Genomic DNA, 18,517 nt, shown 5'->3' on the forward strand with positions numbered 1-18,517 from the left:
ATTTGGCCTGCACTCTTTTTGTGTTTACCTTTATATATCTTTCTCTCGAATGATACACCTCAGCCAACTCATATCAGCATTGACATTAAACACTGCCATATTGCCATGAGTTACCCTATCAGCCCTGAACCACACACCCTGTGGCCCAATCCGAAAAGAAAGACTTTCTCACGGTGGACAGCTGTGTTCTCATGTACAATGCTGCGTGTGTGTATGAGATGGCCTCTGGCTCTCTCTCTCAGCTGGACCAGACCTGTGATGATGAATGAGGCATGTAATATCACCACACTCTCTGGTATTTCACGAACAAGGCAGTGTCCACATTCCTGTGCCAAGCGGGACCGCCCTTTTGCACAAACACATAATCTCCATGCTTGCACGAAGCCTTATGGGTGGAATCTCACGTTGACACCATGGAGCTTTCGAACACAAAAGGTGTGTTTCGGGGCTTTTAATTGCGACTGATAAGTTGTTTCCTAGCAGGCCCCTTCCCACATTAGCAGCTCAAACTAAATGACGAAGCAAATGAAAGATGTAAAGTGAGCCGAGTAAGAGTTTCGTGGATGAATAGGCCAAGTCTAATTCCTGCCATTAGCTACACTTACTTGTCTTACAAGGTGCTTTTTTTATGTGTGTCCTTCCACACGCAGTCAACTGGCTGTGCGGTTTCAGCTTAAGTGGTACATTTGGTATATAACACCTACAGCCACAGGCCCAGGTGTAAGGCGCAGACCTCACTGAACACAGCTCACATTTACCCCGTTTCTCCTCGTTCTTGCTGGATCGTGATGTTTGTGACATGAGAACGAAACTCCCTGTGAGAATCATGCTTTGTCAAATTGCCATTATGAAACAGAGTGAAATCTGAGTGAAATCAGATTTGATGAGCCATGTTAAAGCAATTACACGCACAACTGACCATCTATTGAATTATATAATAAATAAACGTTAAATTGGTTACAGTATATACACTTTTGCTTGCTTTTAGGCTGCTATTGTATGTATATAGTATTTATTGCTATATATTGAGTGAGTCCCAAAAAAATCCTGATGTATGTGTAAAAAAAACAATCATTTTGAAATGAACCAATTGTTTTTAATAATAGTATTAATAATACTTTTATATTATGTGTATTATTAATTTATTAATAAAATAAAATTATTATATATAAATATTGATTAAAGCAGAAGCAACAAATCACAAATGATCTATATGTAGCTTAAAAAACTGTATGCTTTGCTTACTTGTTTAGCCCTTAAATGCATGAATGTTTCACCAATCATTATTAAATATTCAGATCTTTAGCGACCCGGATCTATATGTAACACGGATGGATCGCGATAATATAAAACTCTCCTGATATTAGAGTAACTACTACAGAAGAATAAAATAAATCATATTTTGTTACCTTTTGGAGCTTGGAAGGGTTCAGTTTGAGCAGATGTTTTATACCATCATCACTGTCATCGTCAGAGTTTATTTCCCTGTACATTCAGCATATCTTTATATAGCTTCTTCACCAGATCCACCATCAAGTGACAGTGACACTAATATTTGATTGCGTTGAGTACTCGCTCTGCAATAAATCACTGAGCCATTTCAAGTTCTTCTGATGATACATCCTATTCTTTTGTTTTCTGCCTGCGGTAACATCACTTCATCATTGTGTATCAGACATTGCCACCTTTTTGAATAAAGGTGAATTGCACTTATTCAATCATCATTGATTCAGTTATTGTTGTGCAGAAAAATATACTTACACTGTTACACACCTTGGGTCCTTAGTGACCCTATACTTTTTTTAGATGAATGGAAAAACAGGCTTTCTTTTATAATTGAATTATAATTGTTTTGTTATATTGTTTATAATGAATTTATTGAGGAATACTAGCAAGGTTGATGTCTAAGTAGGAGGGTAGTGAAGGACGTCCCTGGCCAACCCAGCGGCCCAGTTGCATGTTTGAGAGTGTGTATAGAGTTAAAGCTATGGTGTAAAGAGGAGCATCTGCACCTGTTAGCTGGCTGCAGGCGATCATGCTGTGAGCATATGCTGTGAGGGGGTCACCAGTGACCTCAGAGAGTATAGAGGTGTATAGACCTAATTCAGTGCTGTTAGCTTTATTCTCTCTTCATGTATTTTCTCTCCTCTGCTTTCCTTTTCTTAGTCTGTTTGTAATGCCAGTGTAAAGGAGGCCGGCAAGTTAAGAGCTGTGCGAGTAAACCTCACTCACGCCTGGTGACTTACTGACGCTAGAGACTGCTGTCTTTGGCGTCCTTGTTAGTGCGCCCGGTTACATTTGGTGCCGTGACCCGGATGGGAGTAAGGTTTAGGGGGGTAAGTGTAACAGAAGCAAGCTAGTTAGTGCACCTACCATGCCGGACACACCGGTTCAAATCCGCCTTGGAGCGGGTCAAGTAGGACCGGTTACAACAGTAATCAGAGAGCATTGCTACAGAGCCAAACTTGCAGAATATAAACTGCTTAAATCACCTACATTCAATCAGATTTATTGAATAGTAATAGTTGTTTGTGCTTGTCACTATATGTGGAACTTGAATCAAACCAAACAGATGTCCTTTTCATGAGTCCAGATGAGCAACCATTTAAACCAGCTTAAACTATAAACTGGTTTAAATGGTTGATCAGCTGGACTTATGAAAAGAAGTTTATATATATATATATATAATTTCTATAGAATTATTTCTTCTACAATTTCTTCAGAAAGATATATACAGTTTAGGCCTCTTCAGTTAACCCTGTTAATTCTTAATTCTGTTTGTAGTAAGTGTAATCCCTTTTAATATTTAAATTAAAAAAATATAAATTAACAATATTAAAATATAAGGTTGACGCTTCAAGTCGTATCTCATCTTAAATCCTCTATAAAAATGTCAGAATAAATTCATTGAACTTTCTGATTAAGTTCAAATCTTATAATAATATTTATTGTTGTTGTTGTTGTTATTAAATTGATATTAAAACAAGTACATTAAAATACAAAATTAATATAAATAATATAAACATATTAATATAATTATTAAAAACAATAAGTTAATTTCAAAATGCTTATTTCATTTACACATACATCATCAGAATTTTTCAGACGCCAAAGAAAATCAATAACCAGTCTAGTTAAAATCATCCTTTATTTCTCTCTCTCTCTCTCTCTCTCTCTCTCTCTCTCTCTCTCTCTCTCTCTCTCTCTCTCTCTCTCTCTCTCTCTCTCTCACTCTCTCCCTCTCAGAGGATCTGGATGACCTGCGAATGGAGGGGGTCACTGGCCTGTTGCCGTCTGGCAGTAAGTTCAGCCAGGGCCGCAGCTCCTACTGTTCAGAACCCCAGGCCAAAGTCACTCTCAACATCTGCTCAAGGTGTGCAAGGTAAATATTTACACAGCTCAATATTTACCAACAGCTCTACTCTACTCAATGACTTCACCAGACCACTAGAGCGTGTGAGGGTTGCCAATTCTGCAAACCTCCATTTAACATGTCAAGCGGTACACACAATGTGAACAATGTCATCATCAGGTCCACACTGGAATGCTCTGCCATATATCTCAGTCAAGTCACGAGTCACGTATCCTGACCTCTTTTTGCTGAGAGGCCGCAACCAAACCCCTTTCAGCCGGATATGAGGGCCACACGCAGCATTCCAACAATCTAGAGTTAAAGCTCTGAGAGCTAAAGGTGAATGACTACATGCTTCGGTAATGCACAACATTCATCTTACTGAGCTGACTATGAGATGTGCAGTTATCTTTAGACTCCACATCTGGGTGTTTCTTCAGCTATACCTTTTGGATTTTTAGAAAATGAACTCTCTTAAAATACATTTTTTATACTCTCACTAGTTTAATTAATTTGGCTATGAAAAATGGCTATCTGTGACAGAAGAATTTTTATTTTTATTTTTTATAGTCAGGAACATTTCCAACATAGTGTGTTTTACAAAACATTTCAAATTAGCATTTTGTTTCAAAAATGAGGATTGTGGGAATGACATTCTTGTCTTTGTACTCCTTTGTCTAGCTAAAGCTAATTTCACAGCTACAATTTTATGTATCGTAAATAAACACAATTTTTGCATTATCTGACACCTTAACTAGAAAGGACGCAATGTGAAAAAAATGTGTTAAAAAATCTCTCTGACCCCAAACTTTTGAACGATAGTGTATATAAATCATTTTCACACAATAAAATATTACATTTACATTTATTCATTTAGCTGACGCTTTTATCCAAAGCGACTTACAATTGCTATATATGTCAGAGGTCGCACGCCTCTGGAGCAACTAGGGGTTAAGTGTCTTGCTCAGGGACACATTGGTGTCTCACAGTGGATTCAAACCCGGGTCACTCACACCAAAGGCATGTGTCTTATCCACTGTGCCACCGCCACTGACACTTAAAAAAATACCCGAGGTGTATGTAGATAGAAATGGCTCATTCTAAGGTAATAAAAACATAACGGTTCAGTCAGTAAGGTCTTTATACACCACTCAAAACATAGTTATGTATATGATATTGCATTTCTGTCAACAGATCCTTCTAAATATTACACAATGCACCTTTAAATAAAAATTACCCCAGAACATGAAAGTGTCCAAAGTTGAAGAAACATCTGTGGATGAGAGAAAGCATGCATATCTTAAAAGCATTATAGAAATCTGATTGTATTCATAATACTCACACAGAGATAATCTTCATTATCACTTGTTTTCTGTTTTTATTTCCTGTTTTGTAGTTTGTGGCTGGGCAAAATGATCACATTTCACACTGTTGTCTGCGATAGGGTGACTCAGTGCTCATGTCCGATGCCAGGCTCTGATAAAAAGAATCTGCTGGTTTAGATGGCTGCCACGCTCCTACATTGCCCCACATTTGTTTTGTTTGGCTTTGTCTTTTGAGCTTTTCATTTCTGCTCCATATCAGATTCACCACGGATACTTTCGACATTCTTCACATTCTACGAGATGCCGAACATCTTCTCGCTGTAGGTTTGCTGAACGCTTATCACAAGATCACTGTTTGTTTGCTTACTGTTTATCACATTGATGTGAAAGTTCATTTGTTTATATCACAGGTTAAAAGTGCAAGATTGTGGATAAGGCCTCCCTGCTTACATATTTTGTTGATCTTTTACTCCGCATTAGTGATATCAAATTCATGAATGAATCAATCTTTTGTCTCTGATCTATACAAAACCTGAGCAATTCATCTGAATGATTCATTCTTAAGTCAGATTGAATCAGTGATTCATCAACTGGCCCTAAGTGTCAGATTGTACACCTGGAATCTCTTCAGTACCGTATAGACTTGCCTATAGACTTGCCATACAGCAGCAGCTACTTAATATAACGTGAGGAAACTGACGTGAGGAACTGAGGAAACCCATCTCTCTCTAAGTTTTTCCTTCTCCGTTTTTTTGCCTGGGCATGCGGCTACTTGGAGGACGCAAGCAGCATTCTTCACATTTTCTTAGGCTCAGACTTAGGAATCCTTTTATCTGGACATTTATCTCAAGTGGTCAATGAGTGAAGAACATCATATACTTAACAGCAGTCTGGAAAATCCGGACATTAGACAGTCAAAAATTGTAACATTATACTTAAGCCCTTCAAGGTTATTCAGTAGATTCACTGATTTATTGGTGGTGTCTATATGGGCAATAATCTGAATGCCAGTTTTATTCTAAATTAACAAAATTATAAAAATACACTACTGTTAAAATGTTTGGAGTTGGTATTTTTTATATATTTTTGAAAGAAGTCTCTATGGAAGCTTATATCCGCCACAGAATAAAACATTTTAAAAGATAATTGTGACTTTTTATCTCACAATTGCCAGTTTGTATCTCACAATTCTGACTTTATATCTCGCAATTGCGACTTTATATCAAGCAATTCTCACTTTATAACTCGCAATTGTGACTTTATATCATACAATTCTGAAAAAGGCAGAATTGCAAGATGTAAACTCACAATTTCTAGAAAAAAAGTCAGAACTGTGAAATGAAAATTCGCAATTACCTTTTTACTTTTTTTGTGGTGGAAACAAGCCTCTTAATTCTCCTATACTCAGGCTGCATTTGTTTGATCAAAAATATAGTAAAAACAATAAAGTAATAAAGTAAACAGACATTATTACAATTTAAAACAACCATTTTCTATTTGAATATATATACTGTATATATTAAAATGTAATTTATTACCATGTAGCAAAGCTAAATTTTTTAGCAGCCATTACTTAAGTCTTCAGTGTCACATGATCCTTCAGACATCATTCTTATATGTTGATTTGGTGCTCTAGAAACATTTCTTATCATTGATTTTCAATGTGAGAACAGTTGTGTTGCTTAATATTTTTGTGGAACAGCATTTATTTAAAATTTTAAATGGAATTATTTTGTAACATTAGAAATGTCTTGTCAAGTACTATACTGTAAATTAATGTATCCTAGCTGAATAAATGTATTAAAAAATGTATATCTCTCTTTAAAAAGAAATGTATTACTTACCCTAAACTTTTGAACTGCAGTATACATCTTTCAACAACAAAAAAATCCAGTTGCCAAAAAAGTCTGAAAACATCATGTGAAAATTATGCCTAATACATTTAGAATTGACTGAACATGTATCCATCTCAGCCCCGTTTTCGTTTAGGATATAATTACATATTCATGTTTTATTAATGCAAAGCATTGCAAGGAAAATTCAATAATTAAAGCAATATAATATATAACTAATACATAAAACAAAATAGAAAATGCCACAACATTTTTTCCCCTATTTCTTATTTTGTCTAATTATTTAGATTTTATTTATATGTTTTCAAACATTTTCTCGCACAATGCAATATGCCTGCAAACCTCAGTCAAAATAAGGCTTAAACTGTGAAAAACATGTGTTGTTAGCCTTACTAAATCTTCTGTAGGGATCCACTGACCTATAGCGCACCACTGTCAGAAAGGTCATGGGATTTATTCCTTATCTGCTCGCGTCTGTCCTCTTAATGTGATGGATGAGGTGGTAGACTACAGCCACACATGCTTAGGAAAACAGCTCATCTTGAAGTAGCACAATCACTCTACAATTTCATCTGCTCCTTTAAATGGCTACAAATATGACACTTCTGCAATACGTATAGGAGTACATGAATGAAAAAGTGCACCTGATCCAGTTCAGGACAGGATTGGGTACTATAAAAGTCAAAATCTTATCATTTCTATGTTGAGATGTTTATAATAGTATGGGAATGCATCCAAGTTCTGACCCCTCTCTCCTATTATGAGGGGACTGACTCGATCAAGCACAGTTGTATGAGTCATTGAACATCATTAGTTGAATTACTCATTCAAAAATAATGCTGTATGAAAATGAACTGCTCAGATTGTGGGCTAAACCAGATCTGTTTTTTCTCAGTGGCTTCTCTACATATGAGAAAGAATGAAGGGGAAAAATTTGAGGGAGAAAGTTGTTACACAAAAATTAAGTTAAAGAAACTTCAATGAACTGGCAGGTAAAGCAGTAAAAAGAGAAGGGGTTGTTTTCTTTTGTCATCATGCTTATTAACTGTCCTGATTGCTTACAGGAAAAGGCATGCAATAGCAATGCTGAGAAATGTGAAATGAATCAAGCCTATCATTTGTTAACTGTAGCATTTGGTGATTTACAGTTCTGAAGTGAAACGGCTCCAAAATAACAGTTTGAGAATATGGCATTGTTGAAGAATAAGGTATGACAATTACCGTGCTGTATGTCTTCATTTTCCAGTCCTCTAGGGAATTTTTTTGAGACTGAAATGTTTTAAATGGATGCTCCTTCTTAAATCACATGAAATGATCCTGGCCACACAACACTGAAGTGCATTCTAAGAAAAGTCCATAAAAATAAGGCCCAATGTAATTTGGTAATATGACAGAATTTTCCATATTGACTTTGTACAAATTTTTCACGTGTATTTTGAATAATGCATTGCATTGTATTTTGTTTTAGTGTTTCAGTAGCTTTTATGGTTTTCTACTCATTTTTTTTCTTACAGTGTGGGTCCTTTTTTGAAGCACATTTTGTTGGTTTTCACTGCCTAAAAGGATCTTGCAGTCCATATAATGGTCACAAAGGGCTAGTTCACCCAAAAAGGGATGATGGATTTCTTATAACACAAAAGGGCATGTTAAACATCACACTTCTCTTGTAGACTACGTCTCATCGTAACATGAGGGTTAAAATGATCCTTTATTTCTCTCCCATGACTACGTCATGTACAGTGAGAGTGAAACGGTCATGTTCTGCTTTGGTTTTGTTTTCACTTTTCTATCATTGTTTATTACTTTGGTTTCTAATTAGTTTCACACATGTTCCTTGTTTTGTTCATTATCATTCAATGTGTATATAAGCCTTTGGTTTTCCCAGTTCCGCGTTCGTCATCGTCAATGTTTAATGTGTAGTTGCTTCGTTTATTCTCTGTGTTCGTTAAAGTATCTAGTATCCATTCTTCCTGCGTCTCGCTCTTCATTAGATTAAAGGGTTAGTTCACCCAAAAATGAAAATGATAATGATGTCATTAATGACTCACCTTCATGTCGTTCCAAGCCCATAAGACCTCCGTTCATCTTCGGAACTCAGTTTAAGATATTTTAGATTCAGTCCGAGAGCTTTTTGTCCCTCCATTGAAAATCTATGTATGGTATACTGTCCTTGTCTAGAAAGGAAATAAAGACATCATCAAAGTAGTCCATGTGACATCAGTGGGTTAGTTAGAATTTTTTGAAGCATCGAAAATACATTTTGTTCCAAAAATAACAAAAACGACGACTTTATTCAGCATTGTATTCTCTTCCGGTTCTGTTGTCGATCCGCGTTCATGAGTCCGCTGACGTAAGACAAGCTGACTTGTTATCTGGTGCGCCCGAGCTTCGTTTACAGTCTGAGGGAGATGCACGCTGTAAACAAAACAATCTTTGCAAACATGTCTAAGGATTTCGACACGGGGGAAGACATTTGCATTTTTTTTTAACCAGACATATTTATTTGAACCCGAATACACGGATGCACCAGATAACACGTCAGCAGCGTCTTACGTCAGCAGCGTCACTGGCCTCGTGAACGCGGATTGACAACAGAACCGGAAGAGAATACAATGCTGAATAAAGTCATCGTTTTTGTTATTTTTGGAACAAAATGTATTTTCGATGCTTCAAAAAATTCTAACTAACCCACTGAGGTCACGTGGACTACTTTGATGATGTCTTTATTGCCTTTCTAGACAAGGACAGTGTACCGTACATAGATTTTCAATGGAGGGACAGAAAACTCTCGGACTAAATCTAAAATATCTTAAACTGTGTTCCGAAGATGAACGGAGGTCTTACGGGCTTGGAACGACATGAGGGTGAGTCATTAATGACATAATTTTCATTTTTGGGTGAACTAACCCTTTAAGCTACACAGCATAATTGTGACAAATAGAGGACTGGGACAAATAGCTTCCATAAATGGCAAATAAACACAACATCAAAACAGTAGTCCATATAACTCATTCACTATATTGTAAGTCTTCTAAAGTCATAAAATGGATTAGAGAAAGGAAATTAAAGCCCTCTTACCCTCTGCTACAACACTAAATCTTATTTGGGTGATTTGAATATGCATCTTGAACAAATTTAAGGGTTAGTTCTCCCAATCAATTATTCATCCTCATGTTGTTCCAAAACCATAAGATGTTCATCTTCAAAACCCAATATTTGTCCCTACATTAAAAGTTTATTCACCCAGAACTCTGACTCTTCAACACGTTCATAAAAAGATTGTAAAATATATCAAGTGTTTAATTTAAGTCTTCTAAAGAGACACAATTGCTTTTTATGATGAACATATTTAATTTAGGCTTTTGATCAAAAATAAACATTGATCAGTGAATGTATCACTCAAATTTGGTAAATGGAAGCTCCTAAAACCATATTCGAGTGCTTTATGTACATTCGCTAATTACCGTATGTGAATAAAAGCCTAAATGAAATCTGTTTATCATGCAAAGTGATCATGTCTTATTATAGAGACTTATTTTACGATCTCTTTATGAACATTTTGAACCGTCAAAATGTCAATGGAAGGACAGAAATCTCTCAGAAAAATATCTTCACTTGTGTTTGAAGATGACCGAATGTCTTATGGGTTTGGAATGACTTGAGAGGGAGTTACTGTTGACAGAATTTTTCATTTTGGGTGATCTTATTTTTTGTAGCTTGACAGCACCTGTTTACTATTAACTTTCATTTTATGTAAAGAGCAGTATCAAATTGTGTTTTTGAACGACATGTGTGTGATTAAATAATGAGAGAACTTTCATTTTTGGATGGACTGTTCCTTTAAGAACAAACCCTCTTTAGGAAAGCTCCTAATTCTAGCATCCTCTGAGATAGGGCATCATAAATGATGGGTGTTTGAGACAGCTGCACTGTTTGGCGATTAGTAGATTGTTGTCAGGTCTTAAGCGTTCCCCTATGTTACGCTCTGTCTACATTCCAGCCTGCCCATATCCTCATCCTCCCCTGATAGTGATAAGACAAATAGACTGCTTTGGCATGGTCTCATCACCTTATATGAATAGAGACTCACTGTCTCCACTTGTTCTCATCTAGCAAAGACACTGGGTAAAAATAGAGATTTTATTTGATACTGATCCATTACACAGAGTTCTTTCATAGCCTCAGCAGAGAGTTTGCTCTGAATGGAGAACATGATAGTATTATCACTGTTATCTTTCACAGCTATCATAACTGTGGGGAGAAATGCAAGCCACTTATTTGAAATTAAAGCTTTTAATGCTCTTTTTTTTTTCAGGCTTCAAGGGGACAGTCTAACTGCAAGGCCTGAAGAGGAACCCCATGTCCCGGAGCAAGCCGTGCCAGAAATACCTTGTAAGTACCTACAGTCATCGCTTAAATTCATGAGGCCTGGGGACAACATTTTTTTAATGGGATATAAAGCCACACAAAAGGCCAATCCTGTCCAAAAAGATAATATATTGGACTTTGGTACTTAATATACAGTACACTACCATTCAAAATAGTGATAGTAGTGTATCACAGTTTCCACAAAAATATTAAGCAGCACAACTGTTTTCAACATTGATAACAAGAAATATTTCTTGAGCACCAAACCAACATTAGAATGATTTCTGAAGGATCATGTGGCTTTGAAGACTGGAGTAATGATGTTTAAAAGTTTATTCCAAACTTTCATAATCTATTATAAATATTACTTATTTATTAAAGGCGAAAGGCCAAATTTTTTTTTTACTAAAATTTATTAAACAATTTTATAATTTTTAATGTATTTTTTGCATTTTTTAAATGTATAATTATTATTTAAATTTTTTTAATTACATAGTAAATTTACCAGTTATTTTTTTTTTAGTTTCTATTATTATTATTTATTTTATTAATTCAAGTTTAGTTTTATTAAATAAACTCTGTTAAGAACTTTAGTTGGCCTCTCTCGACAGGGCCGTGTAAGTACCTCACAAGCAAGACCGTAGAAAACCCCACCCTGCTTTTCTCCTCTCAGACGATCCCCTTAAATCACAGGTCATATCCAGAAAGAGCAGATTCATGTGAGTACTGTATCATGATATGGAGTCTGCTGAAAGGAGCAGGCTGTTAAAAATTAGTTTTTTTGTTTGGGATTCACTCACTCTTACTGAGGAGAAATGTAATCTATCCATTGTCTCTTGGGGGGCCCTTTTGGTGCTGTTACCAGAGTGTGGGAGCGTATTGTGAGAGTTTGTGTGTGTGTGGTAAAAGTCTTATTGTGTTTTTGTTCTTCTGGATCAGGTCCATTACCTGCGGTGACAGAAACCCTGACAGCAGCAGAAGATCTGCAGACGTCCTCTCAGGTGACAGGGCCGGTAGGTGATCCTCACACAGCAAAACTGTTCATTATATCACTTTCCCCAAGTCATTAATGTCTTCAGCATCATCTCCATTGTGAACGCTGTCAGAGGGACAGTTAAAACCACTTACATCGTTCTCCAGGGAGGACCGCCCCAGCGTGACTTGACTATTTGTCTCCATGCTTGCCAAGCTAGAGGGGATTCTTACCTAGCCAAACAATGAATAAGAGCTTATCATGTGTAAAAGGTACATTGTGTCTGATTAAGGAGCTATTAAAAAGGTGCAGGTTTGAATGAACACAATCTTGGCTGTTTACCTGGTGAGAAAGCACGCAAGACGTGCGTTCTTCTCGCAGAGTATCGTGTTGTTGATGGAAAAGTGTTCGTTTACATTCGAGAGAGAGGTCAATGAGGACACCTGTGTTATAGAAATCCCCCGTTCCATCAAATCTGTCAGCAACAGCTACCAGAGACCAGAACAGACTTCCAACATGGAACACAATAACAGGAGTCTGGAACCGTTCACACAGGACACACAGCTCTTGTGTTCAAAGACAGCTGAGCAGAACACAAGGGTCTCGAGTCTGTCTGACTGTTTATCTATCCATATAAGTGCCTCTATCTATCTGTCTGTCTATCTATCTGTCTGTCTGTCAATCTATCTATCTATCTATCTATCTATCTATCTATCTATCTATCTATCTATCTATCTATCTATCTATCTATCTATCTATCTATCTATCTATCTATCTGTCTGTCTGTCTGTCTGTCTGTCTGTCGTTCTATTGATACGATACATCTGTGTCTATATCTCTGTCTGTCTTTTGTTCTATTTATCTGTACGTCTATCTGTCTGTCTGTCGTTGTTTATACATCTATGTCTGTCATTCTTTTTATCTATTTCCATTTATCCGTTCGTCTGTCTGTCTGTCTGTCTGTCTGTCTGTCTGTCTGTCTGTCTGTCTATTTATCTATCCATCTATGTGTTATTCTTTTTATTTGTACATCTATCTGTCTCTCTGTCGTTTTATTTATCTATCTATGTATCTATCTGTTTGTCTGTCATTCCATCAGTCATTCTTTAGTTCTGTCTATTGTTCTATCTATCAATCAGTTCTGCATCCTTGTGTGCTCCCTCAGTTTAAATTCAAATGAATTGGATTTAAAGCATTCTCAATTCAGTTCTGGCAGGCTCACAGCCCTGGTATTTAGTACTCTACAACTGCACTGACTACCGTGTCCTTGCCATGTAGGAACGTAGCCATAGAAAAACAATTAATAGACAGCTCAGGCCTTCGTGAACAACCTATCGCCTTGTATTCTGTGGCTGACTCCCAGAATCTCATGGGAATTTAACTGGATAGAGATTTCTGTCACTACAGCAACCCCAAACTCCTTATAACCCATCATGAAGTGGTTATTTTTCTATCAGCAGCAGTACAGAGAGTGCAGCTATAATTACAGAGGAAAAGTGTTGGAAAAATCCTCTTTAGGAATCGCTGGCTGAGTCGTGTGTGGAGCTTATGGGCTGAGCACTCCAGACAGAGTGGCAACAGCAGGCGCGTGAGGCTTCTTCTTCGTCGCCCAGTGGGGACACCCAAGGAGCAGTCACTGCCCTGAGAAACCGTACCACAGAGTAAACAATGCCGTCCGGACACCGTATAGGGCCTCACGCACTTAGGTCTGCTTTCTCATTCACACAGAAACACGCTCTTTACTTTGGCGTGCATTTTTAAGACCTGTCTATCTTTCTGAAAGGGACAAAAAGAAAGAGAGACAAAAAAAGTGTGAAAGGAGGCCCCATCGTCTATAGATTAAACCGTGCCAGTGAGCTAAGAGCGAGACGGCTAATGTTTCCCACATGGAGCGGCGAGTGTGCAAGGATCAGATCACCTACTGCTGCTTTTTAAAGCTTAATGTGGTTGTTTTCTGGTTAATTGCTTATTTTGGGCTCTATTTGAAAGGCAAATGCGATTTGTCTCCCTAATAGCTTATTACTTTAACTGGTCCTCAGGGGTTCTCTCGTCTTGCCGCCCAGAATGGCACGGAAAACAAAACGTAATACTTTTATGAGCTGAGTCACTTCTTGGGACAACAATAGTCATGGACACTGTATCTGTGCTGCTCTCCTCCTGTCTGTAACATGTGTTCTTAGCCCCATAAATGATGATCATGATGGGCAAAGCTGCTTATGGGCTCCAGTTTGCATAGAGCATCTTGAAGGAATTTAGTTTGTTTATACTATAACTAACTTAGGTATTATATTATGTTAGATTATTTTTTATTTTATTGTATTTATTTTTATACAAAGCATTAAATGATACTATATCATTAAATGTTTATTTGCTGTTGTACAAAATAATAAAACACTCATAAACTAAACAATTAAAATAATTAATTTAATTAATATACATATAATATTATATATATATATATATATATATATATATATATATATATATTATATTATTATATTAATGATAATTACTATTATAAAATAATAATAATAATAATAATAATAATAATAATAATAATAATAATACATTTAGTGTTATATTTTGAGTAGGACTTAAAAGTGATACAATTATTTATGATATGCTAATTACCCAAATAATGTTTTTTTTCTTTCATGACATTACATTATTACATGTGGTTAATTCTGCTCAAGTTTGGCATGATTGTTTTTATTGTGTAATTGATTTTGCACTATTAAGTAGAACATTTTCAGAAAATGTTTTAGAACTAATTATTCATTCTACCACGTGCCAGTCGATTTAGACTATAATTCTGCTGTGTTTTCATAAAATGAGCATCAGATGGTAGAATTTAATGAAACCTCTTGATTTAATGAGCCTGACCTGGGTGTTTCATTATTAAAGTGATTGAGAAGGAAGTAGTTTGTTTTTCTGCATATGCTAATTATGTCTATGTAACATAATGTCTGTATACTGAGAGATTTGTTTATGTATGGCTAGAAAATCAGAATATTTGTTATCTTTTTTCCTATGGGCTTCACTTTTGTTGTAACAGCCTCCCAACTTGGCAGAACCGAAATATTTCAACCTCAATCTTTTCTTTTAAGATTGGCCTTCTTGTAATGTAAGCCAGCGCACATTAATGGGTCTCTCTCATGTGGTTTCCGGTCTTGATTGTCTTAGTACTGGGGTGATATTAAAAAAACAGACCTGAGAAGAGTTTGCTTTGACTGTGTGAGCTAAAACGGTAAAGTTTGGAAATGGCTGTGCATTGGCCTTCCTGTAGAGTTCTCAACGGGCCTGAAAATTACAACCCGACCCGACCCGGCCCGTGGCTTTTAAAGCCCGGACCCGATGTAACCCGACACATCAACATGAATTATCTGCCCGAACCCGGCCCGCGGCCCGACGCCGATTTTCTTTTTTTCCCCTTTTTTTCTCATACACGTATTTTCATGACCAGCAGACGGGAATTCAAATCAACCTTTAATGTTCAGGTCTTTTAGCAATAGCCTACAAACAACTGAAACAAACTTTAAATATATAAATTGGCTATATAGGCTACTAAATATGCCTTAAATAAAAATCTTCTGTACGACCGTTTTTTTGCTGTCATATTTCATCAGCACCTTGCATTTTGAGCATTGCACATTGCAACCTGTAGAATTTCCATCAGAATCCAGCACCACTCCAAACACTTTCCAGACCTCTGATTTTCCCACTCCTGTAGTAGCGACGGTGAATTCACCTGCGGCAAGTTTACTTCTCACCAACTCCATCTTCTTCTCCAGGCTAAAGGCGTGCACGCAGCGGCGTCGGGTCGGCTCCCGCGATGCACGTTGCACGCAGCAGGCAGACTTTCTTTACGGTGAACAGCAGCGATGATTAATAAATGTTTTTTTTTTTCACTCAGTGGAAAAGATTAAGCCCAAGGTCCGACCCGTCCCGAGCAATTTGCTTATATTTTCGACCCGAACCCGCAGGTCCCGTCGGGTTTGTCGGGCCAACCCGGCCCGTTGAGAACTCTACCTTCCTGATCTTTCTGATTAGACCTGCTCATTTATAACATGGAAGAATGTAGTTATTCTTGACACAGATGATGTCTGTGTCATTAAACATTTTTGCATGAAGAAAAATCCCCCTTTCCCCATATTTCTAAAAATTAAAGCAAATTAAAACAAAAGGGGACAAATCACATACTAAGAAACTCACATTTATTTGGCTCAAATTTTGATTCTGGTAATATAACTTTGGTCACCCTATATATTAGGTGTCTTTAACTACGATGTACTTAGATCAAAAATAAGTACAATGTACTTATTGTGTTCATGATGTTGTATAGCATAACACTTGTGCTGCTATTGAGGTGGGATACGGGTAAGATTATGGACAGGTTTGGTGGTATGGATAGGTTTAAGGTTTAAGTAAGGGAAGGGTCAACATAACTTGTAATGAAAAAGGTTGCATCAAATTAAAAAAAGCTAATTAGAAGTATTTCACTTGAGGTCATCAGACTTTTGTACCCCACTCTAAAGGCTTGTGCAAACATGACCACAAGCAACTACAGACCACAATAATATGGTCCGTGCATTTTAATGTGCAACAAGGTATTTTGTCAATTGGATTTTTTTTTATATATTAGATAAATTAAACAAATTACTCACATTCATCTCATCTATTACAACTGAAAGCTAGTGATTTCTTTATTTAGCAAATAAGTCTGTCGGTTACTGGTTGCTCACAAAGGCACTTTTGTGATCCTGTGTCAGGCGTCTGTAAAATGCTTTTCGGGACTCTGTCATGCAGTCAATTTTGATTCACTTAAAGGGACAGTTCACTCAAAAATTCTAATTCTGTCATCATTTACTCACGCTGACTTGATTTGCATTGTTTGGAACAATTTGAGGGTGAGTACATGATTTCAGAATTTTCATTTTTGGTTGAACTATCTCTAAGTCAATTTTGACAATTTGCAGAAAACAGTGTTGTGTTATTATTTTGTTGAGTGAAACGGGGTGGCCCCAATTTCTTCTTCTCTATGGGGTCCCTGAGCTCGAATGGGGGTCTGAGACCCTGCTGCTCCGCTTCAATTCAAACACTGAATGTAATTCAGGCAATTTATAAGATATATGCCAGAGGAGCTGACAGACTCTCCCATATATTCCGCAGAGCCATCTGGTTCATGTTTTTCACTCATTACAAATTTCTGAAATGTTCTCCAGCTAACATAATATAGTGATAGCATTAACAAATTATTCAGCAGACCTCTAGTCTAGAACAAAGATATTTGTCAGGCAAGATGCAGAAAAACATACACCTGAATAAAGCCTGTTATAGAAAATATACATTATTCACTGACTAGGTTGTTTTTCAGCATGGTTCACATGTTTGACTTTGTTATAAACAAATATTCAGAAGTGAACTGGTTGAATGAAGTCATTTCAACAGGTTATGTGTGGTTTGTGTGAGCGCGGGCTCATGTTGTATTCACATGTAATCCAGGTGCACACAGTATGTCATGCTGTAGGGCCCTTCTCCTGTGGTTTAGAGGTTTAGAGTTTAATCAGACAATAAATTTGTTATTGTCCATTTCCCTTTTGATTTTGGCAGAGTGCCTGTGGACATACATAATGTGGGTTTGCATGCTGCCAACTCAAGTAGATTTAATAAACCTTTGTGTTAGACTTCATTTCCGTCTGTAGTTCTCTTTTGTATTTGTGTATGAATTAAATCTGTTATTGCTGAAATTATATTTGATTTCATCAATGGAATCCAACTTCCACTGACAAAATCAAATATAATTTTAGCATACAATGGATTTACACAGATGTTTCAAGTGGCTTTTAAGAGATGCAACTCTTTGTTCCCTTTCGTTGTCACTCCGAGTTACGTCGGATGACGACGAATGGGGTTTCGCTTAGAAAGCCTATCAACTTCGAGTATTACAAAACGAGCCAATGGCAAAGAAATGCCATGGGTCTGCGGAATTTGCATGGCGTAACTCCGCCCCACCTCGTGGGTATAAAAGGAGGAAGCCGGCAGCAAGCAGATATGTTTTCGCTTCGGAGCCAAGTGTATTCTTCTCTCCACAAGCCATCTCTGAATTGTCAGCTTTACAAACGAGTACCTCGAGTGTTGGTGTGACGGCGATCTACGGCGAGAGCGTGCTTCCTGCTGATCTGTTGCAGTGGTCTGCCAGTCGGTGCGTTTCTCCCCGGGTGCTTCAACACTTGAGTTTTCTCTCACTAAAAGAGCTTACACGTGGCACGTCTTTTTAAAGACGGCTCGCCCGTGCATTTCTGGTTGCAGCGGACTGGTATCGGACTCTGATGGGCACGAGCGCTGTCTAGTGTGTTTGGGCTTTGATCATGCTTGAACAGCGCTCGTGGGTGACTCATGTTCTCGCTGGGAACGTGATCATCGCGTCATATATAGGTCGAGACTCGGTGAACTCGCAAGAGTGAGAGTCCCCTCATCCACCCCCCGATCTTCGGCTGGTGGCCAGGGTGACCTGAGGGTTACGGTCTGGATCTAGGCGCCGACTATGTGTCCGTGTCCCCAGCCCCCCTCTTCAATGACGGTGCCCGCTAGTGAACTGCTGATTCCCGCGAGTCTACCCTCTGGTGGCCTGCGTGTTTCAGTTGAA

At 37.5% G+C, this 18,517-nt stretch overlaps 1 protein-coding gene across 4 annotated transcripts in view; it reads left to right on the top strand.

The window, feature by feature from the left end:
* cunh8orf34 (chromosome unknown C8orf34 homolog) overlaps window positions 1-18,517 on the top strand; it is a 102,251-nt gene that overhangs the window by 60,904 nt on the left and 22,830 nt on the right. The window contains exons 8-11 of one of the 4 annotated variants that reach the window (XM_077244576.1): window positions 3,247-3,382; window positions 10,846-10,922; window positions 11,510-11,617; window positions 11,838-11,911. In XM_077244576.1, the coding sequence (XP_077100691.1) occupies window positions 3,247-3,382; window positions 10,846-10,922; window positions 11,510-11,617; window positions 11,838-11,911 (395 nt within the window). The remainder of the gene's footprint in view (window positions 1-3,246; window positions 3,383-10,845; window positions 10,923-11,509; window positions 11,618-11,837; window positions 11,912-18,517) is intronic. The other 3 variants (XM_077244575.1, XM_077244579.1, XM_077244577.1) reach the window with 3 other exon arrangements.

The sequence above is a fragment of the Siphateles boraxobius genome, unplaced genomic scaffold (assembly GCF_051911475.1).
Source record: "Siphateles boraxobius isolate OS27281-9 unplaced genomic scaffold, OSU_SipBor_1 26, whole genome shotgun sequence".
Taxonomy (NCBI): Eukaryota; Metazoa; Chordata; class Actinopteri; order Cypriniformes; family Leuciscidae; genus Siphateles; species Siphateles boraxobius.